Genomic DNA, 21,379 nt, shown 5'->3' with positions numbered 1-21,379 from the left:
CATCCCCTCTCTTCCTTTTCTGTGAATTCTGGGGTTTGATGCAGCTCTGTACATTGCTCTTTAAACAGTGCTTTTTTCCTGGCTTTTCCGACAGCAACCTAAGTCAGCTTGTCTGATAGACCATTTGGATATGGTGGGTGAAGCCCAAGGACAGAGAACATGTCGTTGCATATTACCAGCATCATGGACAAGAGGGAAATGGAAGGAGAAAATTGATGCCCTGTGGTGGTTGGTATTTTATCGGGGGTTTAGACCTGAGGAGAAGTCCCTGTCTCTGGACCATAGGCTGAAGTTTGCAGAGGTCTTCATATGCAGCTCCTTTTCCTGTTCAGACACTAAAAGCTTTGGATCAGCCTGGCTGTTGGGGCAGGTCTGTAGTGACCCCTCGCAGTGCTGCCGTGTGCCAGCCACATTCAGCACCACCAGCCCTGCTGCCTTTATTTCACTGGGTGAGGATGAAGGGCCCAGGAAGGCCGTCCCCAGGCATCCCCATCGAGTGTTGTAATTAGGCTCTGACAAAGAGATCAGTCCAGAGAGACAGGAGTTCTCCCTCTCAGTAACTGATACTCACAGGCTGGCATTCAGGAGACAGGAAACCATTGAGGCTGCTGTGTATTTACCAGTTTCCAGTGATACTTTGGTAGTTTCTGTAACATGGATTTCATACTTGCCCTGAACCTGCAAACGTCTCCCTTCAGAGTGGTGCTACTGGAGATGGTGGGAGTAAAGAAGATGCTCAGCTGAATGATGGAGAAGACAAACTTTAAATGTAGGAGGAGAAGGTGCAAGGCATGGGAGGTATTTTGGGTGTCAATCTGCTAATGTCAGGTAGTCCTAAAAACAAGCATGAAAAAACTGGAGGCAGACTAGAGGGAAAGAACACCAAGCAGAAGTGAGGTACCGGCAGTGCAAACATTCCCAGTGGAATGACTCCTGCAATTTCAGTAAATCCCCTGATTGGCCTCCAGTTACTGTTAGATGGACTAACTTCCCTGTCCTGGGTCACAACCATTTTCTTATATCCCAGCACTGTGCAGAGGCTGCCAAACCAAGGGATGAGCGAGCAGTGACACCTGATGAGGGCCCTGTCTCCTTGGCACCATTCCTGGGTAGGGTCACCAGGTGTTATCTTGCCAGAATAAGGAGTGGGACCGTTTGGAACTTAGTAAAAGGTTTCCAGAGAGGAAACTATAGAGGAAAAGTGGCACAGGATAATTCAATAGGGTCTCCAGGCAGCTCTGCTGAACCAGCTGTGTGCTTCTGGAGAAGCCACCTTTCACATCAGATCAGTGCTTGGGAGCTGCTGTCCAGGGAGGCAGTTGTTGAGCCACATCTGTGTCTTCAATGCCGATGCAATGGAAAAAGGTGTTTTGGAAATCGTGTCCTGAACTCGTGTGTGCTGCTCGGCAGTTGCCATGTTTTACCCTAGAGGGAGTTGCTTTTCTGCAGTGGGAGCAGGGATCTGTGTGTTCCTTGGACGAAGTCAGGGGACCGGGATGAAAGGAGCTACCAGGGTAAACATCGGATCACTGCTGCGGTGCTGCCGGTGCAGATGTTTATTTCTCTTATGGGGAGATTGGTCTCTGATCTTCTGTCTCCTCCTGACAGCGGTGTTTTCGTGGGTATCACTTGGGTTTCCCATGTCTTGTGCTTTTGCTTCTGTTTTTACGGAGGTCCCAGCTGGGCTGGTATCAAGAAGAGGAGCCAGAGATGTCACCTGAGAGATGATGGGCCCGTGCTTTAAAACCAGCACTGTAAATCCTAGGGCTGAACGACTGCCTTTTCCCAGGGTTTGGAAAACGCCTGACTGGTTTCAGTGGAGTGGCCTTGGGGTTTCTGCTCTGCCCCGGTGCCGTGGCCAAACGGGTCTGCAGCTGGAGCATCTGCCCTGGGAGGAAGCTGCTGCTGTGGAGGGAAGGAGAGAAAAGCTCCGGAGTGCTCTGAACCTGGCAGGTGTTCCAGTGATCGGGCTCAGGTCTCATTTGAAGAGACCAACAAATTGCTGGGAAGTATTTTTAGTGGGGTGCTGCAGCTTTCTTCCCAAGAGCACCCCGCTGGGACAACTGCCCTGGTCTCTGCTGAGACCCCGCTGGGGTGGCCAGGCTGGGCTCCTCCACCACTGCGTGTGAAACAGGGTAATGGGGACGAGCCATGGGCTCAGCCGTATCCCACAACGAGTGGGGCAGGGGAGGGGGAGCCCCTCACCCTTGTTTGTCACCCTTGCAGGTCTCCCTGTGCTTTGTGCAAAGGCTTTTACGTTGTTCTAGGAGCATGTTGGAGGATGCTGCTGGGTCTGCTTTGAAAGGGGTGTACTCTGCAGCTCACTGTGCAGAGGATGTGAGTTCACACACGGGTTACTGTGCCGCTGCCTGGTCCAGGACCAGGCTTGCTCTTCATATGTTTTGGGTTGGAGAGACTTTACGGTTTCCTCTGGAGGTTTTGTTTCTTGAATGCCTGTTTCAGCTGCTCAAAAACTAATCAACAACTACTTACAGCCGTTTGAATTGCTGAATGGTTTTAATTCCTGTGCATCAGGGCAGTTTGTTTCAGAAGGAGCATTTTCCCCATTAAGAAAAGCTATTTGGTTAAGGAGGTAGAGACAATTGCAGCGTGCTGAACTCCCCGAATCCAACTGCTGGCTTTGTGATCCATGGTCCCAGAGAGGTTGGTTGGGGCTGTTCTCTTTGAAGCAATACCTGTGCTGCGAGGAGGGACGCAGGCATGGAACTACTTCTGAAAACTGCTTATGTCCTGGTGCTAGCAAGAGGGAGTCGTGCTGGGGGCACGGAGCCATGCAGGGATCCTGGGCCACGCATGGCCCCAGTGAAGCCTGAATGTTGCCACTGGTCAGCAGAGCACATGGGGAATTAATGAATACTGAAACCTCCCCCTGAGCAGGGAGTGCACCCCTCGGGAATGGGGCAGTTATTTTAGGCTTTGTTTTACCCTCGTTGAACTCGATGGTGTCAGAAATAACTATGGTGAAGCGGTAACTATGGGAGCGTAGCTCTTCCCCAGCAAAACCACTTGGGGAGAAGCCATGGCAGGAGATTTCAGCCATAACGGGGAGTATTTTGGAAAGCTTAGGCTTATGGAAGCAGTGATTTTTGTAGCTCAGGACTGTTGTGAAAGCAATTGTAGTGTAACACATCCTCCAGAGCCGACCCTGTCTTCTCCCCGTGGGTTACGTGTCTCGGGATGGGTTTGATCTGTGTGGTAGGATGTGTCCAGAGCAATGTACAGTTCGGTCTCAGTCCTGGGGAGATACGAGGGTTTCTGCTGGCACCAAGGTTTGGGTTGCTGTGATCACAAGCTGTCCGGGTGGTTACAAGGTGATGCTGTTCAGGCGGTATTTGGCACCAAAGAGGATGAGACCTGAGCCGGGGTTGGGAAGTGGCAGATGGGGCAGTGCCTGGAGGGGATGTGGGAGCTTCATCCTGTCCCTGGATGACTCCACCATGATCTCAGGTGAGTGGCAGAGCTAAATGAGCTGTTGGGTGACACGTGATCAGCTTATTCCTACATTTCTTCCAGTAAAATTAGTGCAGAAGTAAATGGAACATCGTACATGTTGGAGAAGCAGGTGCTGAACATGGGAACAAATTTGGAGCCCTGAAACCCAGACTGTCCAGCTTCTGTCTGGGAGTTTATTTACAGCTATGGCATTAACCCTTGCAAATTCCTGCAGCCCAGGCTGCACAAAGATGCCCCATGGAAGCCTAAGGTGGCCTCATGAACACCATGGAACTGTGTTTCAGTAAGCAAGGGAGGAATCTGTTTGTTGAGCTGTTTGGTTTTAGTTAAATATCCTCTTTTTTTTTTCCTCTAACTTCTCTTTTTGAAACTCTTTATTCTGGAATCATTATGCTATTTCCTAAAAATATGGTTTCACTAAGATAGAGTTGAATATTCTGAAATGGATAAGCAGTGGGTCTTGTGGGACAGAGGTGTAGCACTCAAACAAAGCTAACTGCTTTGCATGAGCGTGGGCTCCAAGTCTCCCTGCGTCCGTATGTCTTCCTGAGACACAGTCAGATAGATAAACAGCAACTTTGAGTCAGGATTGCTGAGGTCAGCTTAAACTGGTGTCATGGATGTCCCATGAGACGTTTTAAAGCTCTGCCCAGATGTTGTGTCCCAGTTTGGGAACAGCAGAAAGTCCAACCACAGTTAAGGGACAAATGTGCATTTCAGCGCGTCCATCTGCTACATGGAGGATCTCAGTTTTCCCCCTGAGACCTCAGTCAACGGATGGTGGTCAGCCAATGGCTGGAGCTGCAGAACCAAGCACCCGCAGACCCCTTTGAGTGCGTGAGGACATGCAGCGACCCTTCAAAATGATCCTGGGGAAATGAGGTGCCAACGCTGGAGTGGTCACATCTGCGTGGTGTCGGGTCGGACCTTCCTTCCAGCTCTGACCTCCCTCACAAGCCCTGGCAGCAGCTTTGGAAGGCAGCGTTTTGCCAGTCACAGTGGAAGTCAGAAGGACCACCCAGTTCTGATAAGGGCAATTGAGAAAGGAAGGGGAAGATTGTGAAAAGAGGGGCAAAGGGGCACAAAGGGAAGAAAAAAACCCCACTGCTGAACAAAAATGAAGATCAAGACCGCTGTTAAACACGCTGCCTGCGAGGGAGGTCTCCACCGTGCCTTTTCTAATCTAGAGCCAGCAAGGATTGTATTAACAGCTTCAACGCAATGGAACAAATTAATCCCTGATGTAATTGAAATCGGTGAGGTCTCACAATAGGTGAGTTTGACCCAGTGGGATAGAAATAGAACAAGTATTGGAATGAAGGAGTGAAATGAAGTCACACTGTTCAGCCATTGGTATTTCATTCCTAGAAACAAAGGCCAGACAAATGCAGAGAATACATGGCTCTGCTGGGCATGGTTGAAAGCTGCTCAATAATATCAAGCTTTGAAGGGGTATTTCTGTGTGGAGAGGAAGTATATAGCAGAGATATAACAAGCATTAAAAAGAAAGACAAAGAAAGAAAGGAAGAAAGAAAAAGCCCTGCTTGCTCGTTGCCTGATTGATAGCTGTGGTAACAAATGCCAGCCCTGAGTTTAAAAATAACAACATATCACAACTGGGGAAAAATATGAAAAATAGTTAAAGTCTGAACTGTATTTCTGGAGAATCAAAACTGTCAAGAGCTCGTGGCAAGAGGGAGCATCCTGCAGATACCCCTGCATTGGAGATGCATGGGGCTGGTTTGCTTTGGTTAGTACAGGTAGCAGGAGCTCGTCCCATGGGGAGATGGTGCCTTATGGCACTGGGAGGTGGCTCGTCTTGGCTGCTACATCCCTGCTGCACCAGGGCACAACGCAGGCTCCTGTGGGAGGAAGGTGATGGCACAGGGGTGGGCTCCCCTTGCTGCTCTCACTCGTGGTAATTGTATTAATAACGTGACCTGGGGGCTGCAGCCAGTGACCTTGCTCTGAATCAGTGAGAAGAGGCAGATGCAGGTGGAGATGTGGCGGACAGGGTGTTGGAGCTGCTCAGGAGAGCTGCACTGCAGCACCTCAGCATCATGCTCATGCTGGGCTCTGCACCGGCTGGAGCACTCACTGCATGCGCCTGCATGTGAGCATGGCTGGGCCTTTAAAAGTCATTAATGAAGGCTGAAACCCTGCTCTTCCCCAGACTGAGCCGTTTCCCAGGGTGGAACAAGTTTAAAATGTCACCATCTCACAAACGGTGCGTTTTCACAGTTCTGGCTATGGCTCACTCCATCATCAAAAGGAGAAACTGGGTTTTCTCGAAGGTGGCATCATCTTTCTCTAGAAAATGGCCAAATACTGACTGATGGGCCATAAAACATTCGTTTCCTCAAGCTCTCAGGTTCCAGGTTTTTGGCACTCGCTCCTGTCTTCCTTGTGGTTTCATACCAGGCTCAGTAACGCTGCTGTCTGCCATCCGAGGGTTGATGGACTCGTTGCGTTAGGGGAGCTGGATAGCAGTGGTACCTGGCTTGGAAAGCTGGTGGGATCTCGAGGAGGTGCTGGGCAGTTTAACTGAGCACTAGCTGTATTCCACAGGGGTTTCAGAGGGAATGGATGTCTAGGGCTGCCCAAGGAGGTTTAATGTGTGGCCTCTCTGAATGCAGCAGGCAGCTCTCTGGACAAGAGGAGGCTTCGCTTGCAGAGCAGCTTTTGGATCCAAGTATGTGTCACCTCGCTGAGCTGTATGTCCCCTTTTCCAAGCCCTGGAAATGGTCTTCTCTTTGGGTCTTGTTTAACATTTCTGAAATCCAAAGGGATGGGCAGGCTCGACCCCCTCATCACCCCGTTTCCTTCTTTCCAGCTCCATCCCTACACGCACTTCACTTAGAGTGCATTTAACAAAGAGCAAACATCCTTGAATTTCACATACTGCAGCAACTTGAAAGAGCTCAAGCCAAAGAAGTGAGTGGTTCAGTTTCAGAGCATATCTGTGCAGGAGTGTGGGGAGCTCTGGGTTTCTCTCCAGGATGGGCTGATGTCTCCATGCCAAGGCACAGCTTGGCACCCATCCTTGGTGTGGGCAGGAGCAACTCTGCGATGAGGGCAGATGCAAGAGGGGAGGTGGAGGTGGTCTGGTGCTTGGCTTTCTTTCTTTCCCAGCATGGTGAAACGGATGTTGGGAAGAGAGCAGAGAAAGGAAATAGCCTGAATGCATTGCAAGGAAAAGCACACAGAGGAAAAGTATTCAAGCTGAAAGACATTGTTGGTACATGAACAAATGAAGGTAAACTGGATGTAAATATATGAGGTAGAAAATTAGGGAAGTGTTTCTGAAACAGTCTTTTTCTAAGGAAGCAAAGACAAAAGGTGGTTCATGACTCAATTTATGAATGGGCTATAAAGTGCTACAGCTCTCATGGAGCAAGATCTTTTGGCATCTGGGTTTTAAATAGGACATTTGTGCTTCTCTGATGAAATATTTTTTTCCCACTGAAAAAAAAAACCAACCCAAACGCCCCAAACCCCAAAAAGCATTTAAAGTGAAACACTTCATAAATGCCGTTTATGGAGTCTCAGGCCTACATCGTTTTGAAGAACTGCTTCCATGGAGCACCCACTGCATTGCCCTTTCTCACAGTGCATCCTGGAGGATACAGAGTCATCATCCAAGGTGTTGCTTCCCAAGGACTGAGAGTGCAACTTAGCTTTTTGGATATTTATTTTTTAAGAAAAAAAACCAACAGTTTCTGTTGATTGCAAGAAGAAACAAACCCCAAAGAAAAGGTCTAAGTTCTGTTATTTTCAAAGGCTTAGTTACACTTGTGCAGTTCTGGCACTGCCATGCCGTAGACTCTCTCCAGTTGGATGCACAGAGATTCATTCCAAAGTGCCCTCTCCCTTCTCTCCAGGTTCCTGCTGTGCATCTGAATATGGAGGCACTTTGTGTTAGGTACATTTCCAAATGTGCTTCTGAGCCCAAAGAAGTGAATACGTCAGAGCAGTGTGCATACACTTTAATCTGGCTTCGAACTAGGCTCTGTAACCTGAACGTAACAGTATCCTGGCAATGGATTCACTTTGCAGTTAAGAGGAGGAAAAAGCAGCAAGTAAGGAATGCATTGTGTTTCACAGTATGTCGAGGATGGCTGTCATGGTGAGCTAGCAAATCCTGCTGTAATTGGCATAGAGGAATTTTGCCAAAGTCATGGAAGCAAAGTGGTTTGTTACTTGCCTTTGCGGACTTGAGAGAGATCTGTCTTGGATATCCTCTTGTTGACCTTATTGAGTTAACTTTCATGTGTTTAGAAGGTCATGGAGAAAATCATTAATATTAGGTTGATTTGATGGCTGAAAGGTAATAAGTATTTCCTGCTTATCAGATGGGGTTTGAAAGGACTTTGAATAGCTTGATTTGTTTATCTTATGCAATTGTTACGGCCCTCAGCGAGAGGGATTTTGTATTCCGAGTTCAGTTTGGGGAATGACATATGGTTTGCTCTCTGATGAGGCTTGGAGGCTCTGTAGGATAAATAGCAAAAAAATCAGGAAATTCTGAAGTCCAGCTCCCAGCTAACTTGGCCATGCTGTGGGCCTTGGACATCTCATGCTGTAACGCTTTATGACATGAACAATAACAGATTAACATCCCCTTTTACTGGAAAACTTAAAATAGAAGAGTTGAAGTGCTTAGAGGCGGGTTGGATGGAAAGCCAAATCCCATAAACGTGGCTTGGCACCATGAGGGTTTCATTGACCTTAGGGAGGTGTGATTGCTTTCCGTTCACAACAAGGCATCGGTGTTTGCAGAGATGTGGCACAAGCTTGGGTAGGACTAACATCGCAGTGCTGCTGTCAGAGGCTTTTGCTGTTCTTGAGCGTTTCTTGGATTACTTAATGGTGAAGCCTTAGGCTGCATCAGCAAAATGGTCTTTCCCTTGCTCTCCACCTGGGTTTGCACAAATAGCAGAGTTGTTCTTTAAGATGAAGGGTTGCTGTAAAGACGTTTAGAATGAAATCCACTCATTGTTTCAGAATCATTCAGCAAAAAAAAGCACTTGAAAATCTTCCAGTATGGGCTGTGTCTGAAGACAGATGTCATTTCTGGTTTCTGTGGCTGTTTGGAAAGGAGGTAGGACTAAATGCTCCTACCTTGGATGATTGGGCAAGTACAACAGGGGGATGGGAGAGCTGTTTCTTCTCAGGAGTGAGGCATTTCTGATGCTTTAGCTGCTTGAGGTGCTGGTTGTTTTTAAAAGGGGTTTTGTTCGCTCCCTTGCCTAGATCTGTATTGACACCTGTATATGTATGATGTCTGTACAGCTGTATGTTATCACTGAAGGACATAGTGACAAATAAGTAAAAGGGTGAGGAACTGATTGGAAACGAAAAAAGCACAAAAATAAAAATGAAACCAAATTTGATGCTCTGTTTTAACAATTGGGATTTTGCAGACCATAGACTGCTGGCAAAGAATGAGATGGAGTTACATGAGACCTACTATCCTGAGATGTGGAAGTTGTCCTGCATAGAGGGTGACCCATACCAGTTGGATGTATTTGCAAAATAGTCCACAGTATAACCCCAAATCCCACCAAAATGCTGGAGGAGATAGGGTGATGCAGGAAATCCTTTTCCTATCCCTGGGGAGCATCCCACAGGGTGTGTTGCTGGTTCGGAGCTAGAAGGTGCAAGCTGCTGTTCATGTCAGGGACCTGTTGTGCTGAACTCTGGATCCAGGATCTTTAGGTTTTGCTACGTCCAGTATGGACGTGTGGATGATCAGAATGAAAGGCCAAAAAAACCCAGGTTGTCATTTTGTGTATCATGTTTTTATATGCAGTAATAATATATTAATAGTGAGAAAAAAGAGATTTCCTATTACTTTGGTGAACAGAAGTGGAAGCCTTGAAGTTTTCACGGGGGAATGGGACTAAAGACATCTCTGCATTCATTTTTGTGTGGTTGTGATTGTTATGGAAATGCATTTGGGGGTGGAATGACTTGGTTTTAGGTGACCTTCTTCAGTGAGTGTTACCAAAGGAGGCATATGTTACCAATTTTTCTTGAGATTTCTGAAAGAGAGTCTCTCTTATGGTATATACAACTGGACTTTCTTATCTCAGCAAAGTTAACTGCTTGAGGGAATATACTCTTTAGGGCAGGGATACTGTGAGAATGGATTTCAACGATGATCAAATAGGTTTTATCTCATGAAATCGACACTGCATGAAATTTTATTTTAGAGTATTGATGCTCTGCTGTGGGCCAGATGCAGCCCAGGCTGCACCACCTTGGCCACACTCCAGCAGAGCATCCTGTTTCAGCAGAGTGGTTAAGTCTGAGCTTATCTTTAAGCAGCAGCTAAATCCTGGTGGTTTCACTTGTGCTCTGGACCAAGGGACGGGTCAGCTGCAAGAGCCTGTAGCACGTTGCCCTTCAGGGTTTCTTTCCCTGGGTTAGAGCTGGGCCTGTTGCTGGGGAAGTGATGGAGTGGTACACGCTTGGGCTGACTTTATTTGTGGGGTTTGTGCTCCCTCTGATCCCTGCATATCCAATTACTGCTGGGCTTGGACAAGGTGCTGGGGTTGTAGGCGATGCTGCCTGGGCAGGAGGAGATGTCATTCCTCTGGGCTGCAGTGTGCCCTGCTTGAGCAGGTAGGACATGTTTAATTAGCTGATTTGGGGTAGGAGAACTGTGACAAATGCGTGCAGGCATGTTTGTGCCATGCTGGGAGCAGATCACAGTACAGGATGGCTCCATGGGTGCTGCAAGGTCCACCCGAGCACTGCGGCTGGGGCCTCTGTGGTGTGAGTGCTCAAGAGACAACTAAAATAGAGAATTAAAACATGTTTTGGAAAACAGATTGCCTGTTCTGTTTGAAGTTTCCAGGAAAGCAAAGCAACCTGCCCTTCCCCCCGCTTCAGATCCCACCTGTTTTGTCTTTTTTTTTCCCTTTCCTAGAAAAATGTGAAATTCATTAACATGTGGTGAAAGCAATGTAGCGACGTCATCTTGATTTAAAATCTGTTTTAAATCTTAAAATGATGGAGCCAGAATCTTAACTGCAAATAGCCTTGCTTTTGTGGGTACGAGGCAGGCTGTCAACGTTTTACTTGAACATCTCTGCTTTTAGTAATTTAGCATCCTTTGCAATAATATAGTTTGAAAAGAAAGCGAGAAAATCTGTAGAAAGAAGAAATTAATATTATTCATGTCTAAAGCTGAGTCCTTGCTGTGCTCTGACACAGCCGCGGTGCCTGGGGAGAGGAAGGCAAGCAGAGCTTGGCTTAGGGACAGGGATGAGCTTGGTGAGCATCCCATGGTGCCCTCCTGCAGGTACCAAGGCTGCTTTTCCACATGCGTCCTCAGTGTTGGGCCACAGCTTCTTGGTGCCCTGAGAGGGGCACCCCTTGGTTTCCTGAGAGGGGAAGTATCACTCCCATTAATTGTGCAGTTCTTGTCTGTCACCTCTGTCATCACCTCCAATGTCTGGTTAGACCCTGAATTTCCTTTTCTCAGCCCATGCATTTAGCTCCTGCAGTCTCCTTCTGACTTCTGACCATAAAATGGGAGAGTTAAATCTCTTTCCCTTCTAGGACTTGGGATTCAAATAGCATAATCCCAGCATTTCATAAAGGCAGCAACATCCCTGTGAACCTCATTGCTGTTGCCACTGTGTTGAATATAATGTTTTTGTTTGGGTTGCTTAGTGAAGGTCGGGTGCTAAGCAGCACTGCCTGCCCAAAGTTTTCCTCCTGCAGCTGATCTGTGTGTCTACTCGATAACTGGAAACGCTAAAAAGTTCTGTTTGAGGTTTTGACTTTCAGGGAGTATTTGGCTTCAGGATATTTGCTGGTATGGTATGAGATGACATATGCAGGAGACTGAAGTGGGGTTGTTTTGTGTGCTGTGGCCACTTGCTCTTATGTGTTTTAGCCTGGAACAGACCTGAATGAGGATTTATTGACCGTTTCTCATTTGTATTGCCAGCTCCATCCTCGCACCAATATATCAGAATACTAGGTTGGGAGGACAAGTGTGCTGTAATGGGAATACGTTAGGAGGAGAAGTAGTAACCCTGCTAGGAGTAAATGCTGGTACTCTGCCAGTCCCAAAGCTAGGTGTCATTAAACTCCCATGTGATTCTTATTTTGTGGTGGGTTTTGTCTCTTACATGCAAGTGGTACCCAGCTTTATAGCTTACCAACAATGGATAGACTTTGACTGGTCTTTGTCTTGGTCAAATTAAATATTGCCTATCGTGTGGTGTGTGTGCCACTAGATAACCTTTTGCTTTTGGTTTCCAATTGATTTATTGTCCTGTGAAGGGGGTCTGCCACCAAAATATTGTCCATCTGGGAGTTTGGCAGCATGGATGTTGTGGTGCAGATGCCTGTGGGGACAGATCATGAAGCCATTTCTGGGCTTTCATGTTGTTTGGGAGTTAAGTGCTTCTGGGGGTATGTGCTGCCCAGCCTCCCCTGAGAAGGTCTGGGTTGTCTGGTCCTCTAACCTTGGGCAAGGCAGGATGAGTCTCTGGAAGCAAAAGCAGGAATCCTGTTCTGCTGTTTCTTGGGAGCACTTAAGATAAGAAACAAGATCTCCAGAGAAGTGTCAGAGAAAGTTTCTGGTAATACTTTAAGGCTGTGTTGAACTAAGGTTAATTTAATCCATTGGCAGAAAAAGGAGATGCAATGGCTCAAGCGAGCAGACCCCTGCTGATACTGGCCTCATGTCCGGACGTGCTGGTTTGGCTCTCGCTGGTCCTTGTGATCTCACCCCAGGCCATGGCCCTGTTGAGGTGGAAAGAGGCGTATCCATGGATGGTCACCAGTGAGTTGGCTTCACTGAAAAGCAGAGCTGGCAAAAAGTTATGCAGGAGAGTGCTCACGTACGGATGACACTTTGATTGTAGTAGATTTTATGCCTGTGCAAAGCTAGAGTCCAGTCTGCTAATGTCAGCATAAATAGTTTTTTTTTCCCTTGACTTTGTACCTGCAGTTAATCGGGGAATTAATGCAGCTGGTGAAGGTGAAGCACAAAATCTCTGAAATGGAGTTGTCCATCCCCTTTCTCCCATACGTGACCGTGTATCCTGGTAGAACCTATGCCTATGCAATGGAGAGCCTAATTTACGGCCAGCGTGACTGACCAGGATTAAATCAAAGCAGGACGGAGCAGAAGTTTTTACTCAAGAAAAGACCTACAATTTGATTGTAAAACCCCAGGTATGGCTTTCTGTGGAGAGCCAGATCTGGTTAGAGTTACATGTTGAGTGCCTCACACTGCAGCCGTCAAGGGAAGGGCAGCCAAATTAGAGTCCTCTTGTGCCATGTGCCTGTCGGCAGGTTGATATGTGATCTTTCTGTCCAAGATGCTTGTTTTGTCTCATGGTCTGTTCTGTTTTCTCCTCTCTCCCCATTCGCTCCCAGATGTTTGCTGCCGAGGAGAATGTAGATTTTCGGATACATGTGGAGAACCAGACGCGAGCGAGGGACGACGTGAGCAGGAAGCAGCTTCGGCTCTATCAGCTCTACAGCAGGACAAGTGGGAAACACATCCAAGTGCTCGGCAGGAGGATCAGTGCCAAAGGAGAAGATGGAGATAAATATGGTAAGAATATTTATTGGGATCCCCCAGCCTGCAGGTCAAAGGCTTTAGTCCTGGATGTTGGGCTGAGAACCTCTTGGGAGAAAAATAAGAAGAGCAATAAAAGAACAGGATAAAAGGGGAAAAAACCTTTCCAGGTTAAGAACATTTGTTGTGTCGGAGCAGGCTGTCAGCCCAGCTCCCAGCTGCAGGCAGTTCCCACAGTCATGTCATGCTCCAATTTATTAGTGTATGATGGTGCTTGAAGGGAAAAATCTTTTTCTGCCCAATGGATGAGCTCGGTGTTGTCAACTGTAATCCATGCATGGTACCCCGGCTGGTGATTGGGGATGTTCTTGCCCCATGAACTCTGAGTTGGGTGAATCTAGTGCTTCAGTAAAGCACTCTCATCTTTCTGGATGGAGGGATATTGGGTTTGAACTGGAATTAAGCAGACGTCGGAACTTTGAGAGTACCCCAGAGGAGAAGTTGAATCTCAGGGCATGTGGATCCTGCAGGAACTTGAATAATCGAACCATTGCCTGGTTCAAGCACCCTGTTCCACTACTCTCAATGTGATTTGCACACAAGCAACATGCTACAAATGCTGCTAGCAGGCTGAATTATGAAAGACCTCTGTAATTCTGGTACGTTTCAGGAAGGTTGTGGCAGGGATGCTTTTGCTCAGGTTGGTTGCTGGAAGGATTTTAGGTTTGTTCAGAAAACTGGTTCTTTTTCTCTTATGGATGTACAGCCTGTGTGTTCACACGTTGCTGCAGAGATGTGTGTGTGTGTGCATTAGCTGGCATCACGTTCACGTGAGGCAGTGGTGAGGTGGCGGTGGGCTACGATAATGGCAGGTCAAACTGTGGGAATGGTTGTTCCCTCGGGGAGCTCCAGGCAGGATGAGGTACACAACTGTGCTTGGCATGGGGGCAGCTGCTGCCAGCGTGATGCCACGGGAGGTGACAGCAGAGACAGCACCTGGCTGGTGTGAAATGAACCCCCACGGCTGTTGTGGAGGGTTATTGTTGTGTGCGGTTACCCCGTCTCTCAGAGAAAGCCCTGCCCTGAGGTCTCATCAACTTTGTCTTTTGTCATGCCCAAATTTCCAGATAAAACAAGAGTGGAAAGTGCCACTTGGCTGCTAATTATTGTGTCATTTTATTGCATTCATCCTCTTAAGGTTTGATATGTAAACCAGTCTCTGTGTGCTGGCTGCTGGCTTCCCAGGAAACGCTCCTGCCCACAGTGACTGTCAGGTAACGAGATGTCGTTTTTCCTCTCCATAAAAGAAGGCAGCATTTACAGTGGGGTGCAGCAGGGAAGTGTGCCCGTGAGCAGCTGACAAGTGCTAATTTATGTGTCAAAGCCCATCTTGTCCCCTTCATACATATGCAATCGTGTCTGAACAACAAATCCTCACACAGGAGCGTGCTTGCTCGTGACCGCTGGTGATGCTGCACAATTGCAGAGCCTCAGATTGCCCGTCTCGGGAGCTCCCCGGTGCCCGTGTCTCTTCTTGCCACCAAATCCTCTCCGCTCCTGGTTGCTGGCATCCTCGGAACAACTCAGAGTGCTCTGCTCATTTGCTGACACCCCGCCTGCTCCCTCCCCTGCGCCTCCTAATAAAACTCCTTGAGGCGTCAAGCTGCAAAGCCTTCCCATCCCTATCCGTGCTGAAAGGTTATGGAAATCTGTTGTGCATCGTCTTGCTTGGCACGGGAACACGTAGAGCATGATAATCGGGGAGACAGTGAGGTGGGACACGGAGGTCCAGGATGTGACCACGCAGAGCTCCTAGCTGTGATAATGAAGGGGGGAGAGATGTCGGAGTTACTGAAGTGAGAACCATCTGTGTTACAGCCAAAACTGGATACAAAGGCAATGACACAGGATTCATTATGTGCTGGGAACCCCTCCCCCCGCGGCATTATTATGGAGTAACCTTTGATCAAGACCAGAGAGAGGCTTAAACCAGGTCTGGGGATCTCAACAGTTGCAAACTTTTGATCCACATCTCTGTCTTGCTGGTCGGATTCTCCTCCGGCGCAGGACACCTTTCCTCTCAGGCGGCAGATGGCTGCCTTTCCTCCTGCCCTTTCTCTCTTCTCCCCTCTTCTAGTGCCTATGCTGGCACGGTGGGTCAGAGCCATGCTCAGCACTGGGCAGTGCCACATAGCCCCACTGCTTCTCCACTGTTTTAACCCTGTCCCCACCGGCAGAGGAGATGATGCTGGAGGTGATGTGGATTGATGTCCTAAGGATTGCAGCCTGGGGGATTGAGCAAGAGCCAATGTCCGAGAAAAGAGATGCGGGGAAAGGTGCCCATGAGCTGGCTCCAGCCCCGAATTCTCCCAACAACTCAGTCCCATTAAGAGAAGGTAACATTAGACAAGGGTGACACAAAGTCACTCTTAATGGGGGACGCTTTGTGTGGCTGGAGTCCACAGCGCTCATCACCAGCAATTAGCACCAGCGAATTGTAAGGATGAGTGAGCTAATAACATTTTAGCACCTCTTTCCCCTCTCCTCCCGTACATTCACAACTGGTTAAAGAACAGTGTCCAAGTGAAGAGGTGCTTTTTTCTCTCTTTCTTTTCTTTTCTTTTTCTTTTTTGCACATATACAGCTTCCAAATGGCTGGCGTGGGAGGGTTGCCCTGCCTTTGAAGGGAGGTTAGTTTTATTGCAAGGTTTTATTGACTTCTGTAAAACTTCTCACCTCTTGGTAGAAGAGAATGTCCAGAAAAGAGGGGAGGTGGCAGCTCTCAGGCAGTGAATTGCTCATTTCCAGGCAGCCACCCTGAGTGCAGCACAATGACCTGCCAGCCCTGGTTTGTGGGGAGAAGGCTGCGGGAATCGGCTCTAAGGAAACCCCTGGAATGTTTTACCCGGGTTTGCAAATGCCATGTGCAAGGAAAAACGCGTGTGCCGCAATGCATAGTTCTGTTGGCATAATAATTCCTGCATGTAATTTTTGGTTTATGTGCTCTTCAGGGCCAAGATCTGGCCCCATGTGTCGAATTATTAAATAGCAAATTAAGTCAGTTAATAGAATTAATTGAATCGATGTAATTCTTTTAATCAGATGGGTTTGAGCCCTTCTCAGATGAATTAGAATCCCTTAATAGATAAGTCAATTATTGGACTAAATTAAATCTAATAATAATGCTCACAACAATGCTAATTAATCTAAATACACTTACCTATCTCCCAAGGTTGGGGCTTTTTTTTTAGGCGTAATTGATGTTCCTAAAATGCTGAGATCTTCAGATAACAGATGATCTATGTGAGCAAAATATTATCTCTTAACACACTATAAACTAATTAAAGGACTGATCTATTTACAGATTGCATTTTTACTTTAATCTCTTCAACCTATTCAGAAAGAGTTTGCACTGGCCCAGAGAAACAATATTCCTGGTGTAAGCTTATTATTACTTTACAGGTTCCTAAGTGGTCCTTTCATTCAGAAAATGAAAGGGGGAAGGGGAAAAAACAACCATTAAAGTGCGGACAAAAAAAAAAGAAAAGGACCTGGAACCTTTATATTCTACCTCTGATAAATGGTACAGATAGGGAAGAGAGGGATCAGTGACCTGAAACCTTAGATCCTTTCATTTATTTTCATTTCACAAAAGGCAGAAGACATCCTATCCTGTTTGCTCACGATCTTTGAATGCGGCGCAGTTGGGGAGACAGAGCTCTCTTGGTTGGGTGAAGGCATTTCTTGCCTCATTTGTATTTCACAGCCACGTGATTTTTGTTTTAGTTTATCCCCAGCTACTGCTGTCCTGTGGGGCAATGAGAAGTGATAGCCATCAGGAGAGGCGAGGGGGGCCTGAGGGGGCTTTGGGCTTGCCCTCTCTGTGGAGGTAGCTTATCGTGGCAAGTGCTTGGGTGTCCTGAAGGCTGGGGCACGGTACACGTAGGTATATTGTTAGCCTGTATGTTCCAGGTGGCTATCCGGTGGTATTTTGCCCATAGACCTACTCTATCACAGTTTAAACAGAACCTCTTGGATCCCCTAGAAGGTTGTAAACCCTCAGTTTTATAGAGCTTCTTGTCTGCAGCATGGCAGGCTTTGTTTGCAGCCACCCTGGGTGAGGGGCAGCACACAGGTATGACATTGCTCCTTCTCATTGTCTTCAGTCTCCCAGGGGATGGACCCTGAGCCAGCCAAGTCCACTTGAAGACTCCCCCTTGAGACCAGTAGGGTTTAGCTCAGGACTGAAGATGTGCTCCTGATCCGGGAGGTTAACAAAGCATGGGTTTGCTAGCGGGGTGTCAACAAATATGGGATCAGGCACACTGAGGAGGAAAGCAAATTCAAGAGGTGGTGTGCATGCAGCATCCAGGCATTACCTCTGCGTCCTATGGGTGTTCCTGGTGCAGGATATCACACCCTGAACAGATGGGCAAGGAACTTGGGGAGACGGATGGCTTCTTCCTGGGGCCACCCCAGCCTGGGTGATGCACTCCACAGCTTGCAGTCCCGCCTGCTGTTCTAGCAGGAGCTTCCCAGAGATGCCAGTGGACAAGCCCATGGAGAGCCCATTACGGCTGTCTAGACATCAGCCACACTGCAGCCCGCCAGAGATTTCATTTGTGGTAGAAGTGGGCTCTGTTCCATGAAGAGGTGTAATATGTGTGGAAAATATTATAGTGAAATAGCCTCCTTTAATTGACTCTAAACTTTACAGGATTCCTTCCTAGGTTTGGGTAATCCTGTGCTCTCCAGAGTTAATGGCTGACATAGCACTTCTTGGGGCTTGGCAGCCTGACAGCTAATTTAGAACTCCCTAAACTCATTTCACTAATGACTCCCATTTGTTCTATCTCAAAGCCTGGAAACAAATGCAAAATACCAGTGCCATTGTCCCATCTTTAGCAAGTCATTCTTTCCCCTTGGTATTTCTGGCACCTTAACAGCAAGCAGCCTTGGGAAACCTGATTAACCCTTTCCTTTCCTAGAATAGTTAAAAATCAATTTTGATCCCCCTCTTGGGAAGAGTGGGAATTAAAAACTAAACTCACTGTGGCTAGAAGGTGCAGAACTAACCTGTAAGAAAGGCAGGAGATGTGGCCTAAGTGTGATTTGGTTAAATATAGCTGTATTTCCGCAGGCTGGATGTTCAGAAAACTACTTTTCTTCCCAGGAACCAGGTACGTCCAAAGGGGCTGTCCTGCTCAGCCCTATACCAGGCACGAACTGTGATTTGCTTTGTAATTTATTCCGCTGAACCATCAGGATGGCTGTTTCCTATTTAAAGGACCTATCGCTGCCTCCAGTCTCTTCCCATTACAGTTTTGACATGACAACATGACAAATAATTTTTTTAAAAGACCTTTTATCTTCTCAACCATTTATTTTCACTTACTTAGCCCGGGGGCAGAGCTGACCTCAGCGCAAGGGATGATCATTCACCATGGCAGCTGTACAGTCATATGGGTCCTGGGGACTGGCCTGAGCCGGAGAAGCCTGCGCCGTCCAGCTGCTGTGTTGTGGCTCTGTTTTTTCCCTTCTTGCCCAACATCCCCTGCTTGCTTTATTTTATTTTGATTTCATTTTTATTCCTTAAAATGTCTCCTGTTCTCGTCTGCAGCAGGGCAGTGGTGCGGGAGTGGGGATAAACTGATGTGCTGCGCCGGCTCCTGCTTTGTTGAACCAGAGCTGGAGCTCTGGGGCTGTACTGGGCAGCGAGGAGCCTGGGCTGCCCTCACCTTCCAGGCCACTGTGAAAGGCGCAGCAGCTGTTTGAATTGGCATTTAAGACACTTTTGGTTTTGATTCTGCTGTACCGTGTGCCTGTGCTGGGGCAGGGGAAAACTCTGCTTAGGTGGGATGAAAAGCTTGGGAGGAAAAATCCGTGCCTTTTGCTTTTTGATTTGCGACAAACCTATTTCAAACAATGCATTTGTTGCCAATTTCCTTTACTTTTGGTTTTGATAACTGCTAATCCAAACTCCCACTGTGGCCAGCTTCACATCTGAAGTTCAGCTCTTTCTGCAGCAGTCCCTGTTTTGTACCTGTAGCAGCAGCAGAAGCTGTTTATTTTCCCTCTGACGCTATAGTGACTTTTTTATATCCCTATTTCTGGACCTTGAGATAGCTTAAAGAGCCTTGACTTTCATAGGGGAAAAACCATCATCACCTTTTAGCTCTGCGTCCAAACTTCAAGTCTCCGCAATCACTAATGAGGGTTTGGAAAACATAGGCCTGTCTGTCAGTAAATATTAGGGGCCCAGAAATAATGAGGAGAAGTAATTTTGAGGTCTGCTGATAATTTGTCATTTTTGATTTCTGTGCGGAGTGGGAAGTGAGCTACAAAGTGAAAAATCTTTATTTTCATGCAAGTCATAAAAAGGTTTTTGTTAACAGTTTGTGCGTGTACATAATTCTGGGCTGTGATTTAAGTGTTCCCATTAGAAATGCAGAATAGGAAATAGGATCCCATCTGTGAGCAATTTAAGAGGAAGTGAGACAATGGAGTCGATTGCTGCTTCAGTTTAGATAATCAATACAAATATTATTAGTATAGTGATTTATCTTCCAAGACACTTTATGAAAATGTGAATGCCAGACCCTGAAGACAGGTCAATATGATATTATCTGTTCCTGCCTTGCTGTGATAAAGCTTTTTTCCCATGTAGCTCAAGCAGCTGCTTCACTAAATGCTCTTCCTTGGCCTTGATGAAATAACACAGAAACAAAGTTAAGGCTTCTCTTCCTCTTCCATAGCTCTGAAAATGCATCGTGCATATTGGTGCAAAGATTGCTTCTATCTGAAATTTGTACCTGGGGTGGATACTAGGAGATGATCCTTAAGGTCCCTTCCAACCCAAACCATTCTGTGATTCTATAGTGAAGCTCTGGAAGAAGTTTGCATCATGTTAAATGTATTTCCGGGCCATGAGTGATTCTGTGCACAAATACTGGGAAAGCTGCTTTGAGTTTCTTGCACTTGTTTTATGTTAGTGTCTATTATCAAGCCTTGCATTGTGGTGTTTGAGGTTTTCCCATATCTAAGCATTAGGCCAGTCATGAATTCAAGTCTGGATGCAATTAAAAGTACCCTGTGAATGGGATAGTCTTAATTTCTGAAAGGTTTTTAAAATTGCTTTTATTTTGAAAAGGGAAAAGTAAAATTTCATCAACTGTCCTGTAAATTTTGGCTTTGGTGTACATTGCCATGCATGTTTGTCAAGTGGCCACTGAGATCTGGCCTTCGTAAGAATGTCAATAACACTGTTAAGAACATGCTTAATTAAAGACAGGATGAGAAATTCGGAACTTGGTGTGCAAAGAGCACCCTTTTGCTTTAAGATAACATGGGATCTCACAAGGTTGCATTTGAGACCTGAAGTCAGTAGCTTGCTTTGCAGGAGACTTAATGCTGGTGGTGTTGGCCAAGTCACTCAGCTGGAGCATCCCAGTTTAGGTGGCGGGACACTGAGGCTGGGCTCTCTAGGCAGTGGAGAGAAGGACCTTTGCTCTTACCAAACAACAAAGTAGTATGAATTTCATCTTCTCAATGTCCTGATGTGTCCTTCCTTCAGCTCCAAACCAAGGGTTTGCACCATTTCCTCACCTCTTAGGTTTGCTGTCAGGATAAAAGCATTGCGAATGGAAAGATGCTGAAGAGACGGTGGTAATGGAGACCACATCGGTACCTTGGTTAGAAGTAATTACTTGGTGATTTTAGATGCTGTGAGACCATTCCCGTTTCCAGGTTGGGCTTTCCTCAAGAAAGGTGTTAGACTTTCTAAAACACTAAGGCACTTCAATCGCTCAGATTTCACCTTGGCTCTTGTAAAAACCAGATAGTCAGGAATTTCCGCAGCTGCGAGGTGGAGCACAGCAAACATTAACAACACCAGGAGCATTGCGTGGCCGTCTGGAAGAGGAGGGAACAGCCTGGTCCTCTTCAAAACTACACTGAGCCTCAGGCTCAGCAGAAAGGTGAAAATAATGAAGCCCCTAACAGGAGAAATTGCGGGTGCATGACACTTGGAAATGTGGAAGAGTCCAAAAAGGGAGCTGAAAATACCCCCCAAAAATGACTATCTGTGGCTTGAATGAAATAGTGTCCGATCAGCATTCAGAAACCGCTGAATTCAGGCCGTTCCAATACTGGCATTTTCCAGACTGCCTGCCAGTCGGATGCAGAGGAGAACACGTGTAGAGCGTCTGCGGTCTCAGCGCTCGCTACAGGGGGAAGGCAAGCTGGAAGTGAAGGGAGGCAGAAGGCCCAGTGAAAAATAAACCCTTATTTTTCCTTACTGTCAGGAAGAGAGGGGCTATTGGGGTTGGAGGGAGATGGTCCCGTGGCTGCGCTCTG

General features: G+C 47.0%; 1 protein-coding gene across 1 annotated transcript in view; it reads left to right on the top strand.

Annotated features, from left to right (window-relative positions):
* The window catches only part of FGF18 (fibroblast growth factor 18), a 70,890-nt gene that overhangs the window by 14,664 nt on the left and 34,847 nt on the right, over positions 1-21,379 (top strand). Inside the window, exon 3 of the mRNA XM_057415120.1 lies at positions 12,880-13,060. Coding sequence (XP_057271103.1) covers positions 12,880-13,060 — 181 coding nt within the window. The remainder of the gene's footprint in view (positions 1-12,879; positions 13,061-21,379) is intronic.

The sequence above is a fragment of the Pezoporus wallicus genome, unplaced genomic scaffold, assembly GCF_028554395.1.
Source record: "Pezoporus wallicus isolate ANWC-B61680 ecotype Strahan unplaced genomic scaffold, APGP_CSIRO_Pwel_v1 contig_4161, whole genome shotgun sequence".
Lineage (NCBI taxonomy): Eukaryota > Metazoa > Chordata > Aves > Psittaciformes > Psittacidae > Pezoporus > Pezoporus wallicus.
Note: the sequence above shows the minus strand (reverse complement) of the source record. Positions and strands in the feature narration are given on the sequence as shown.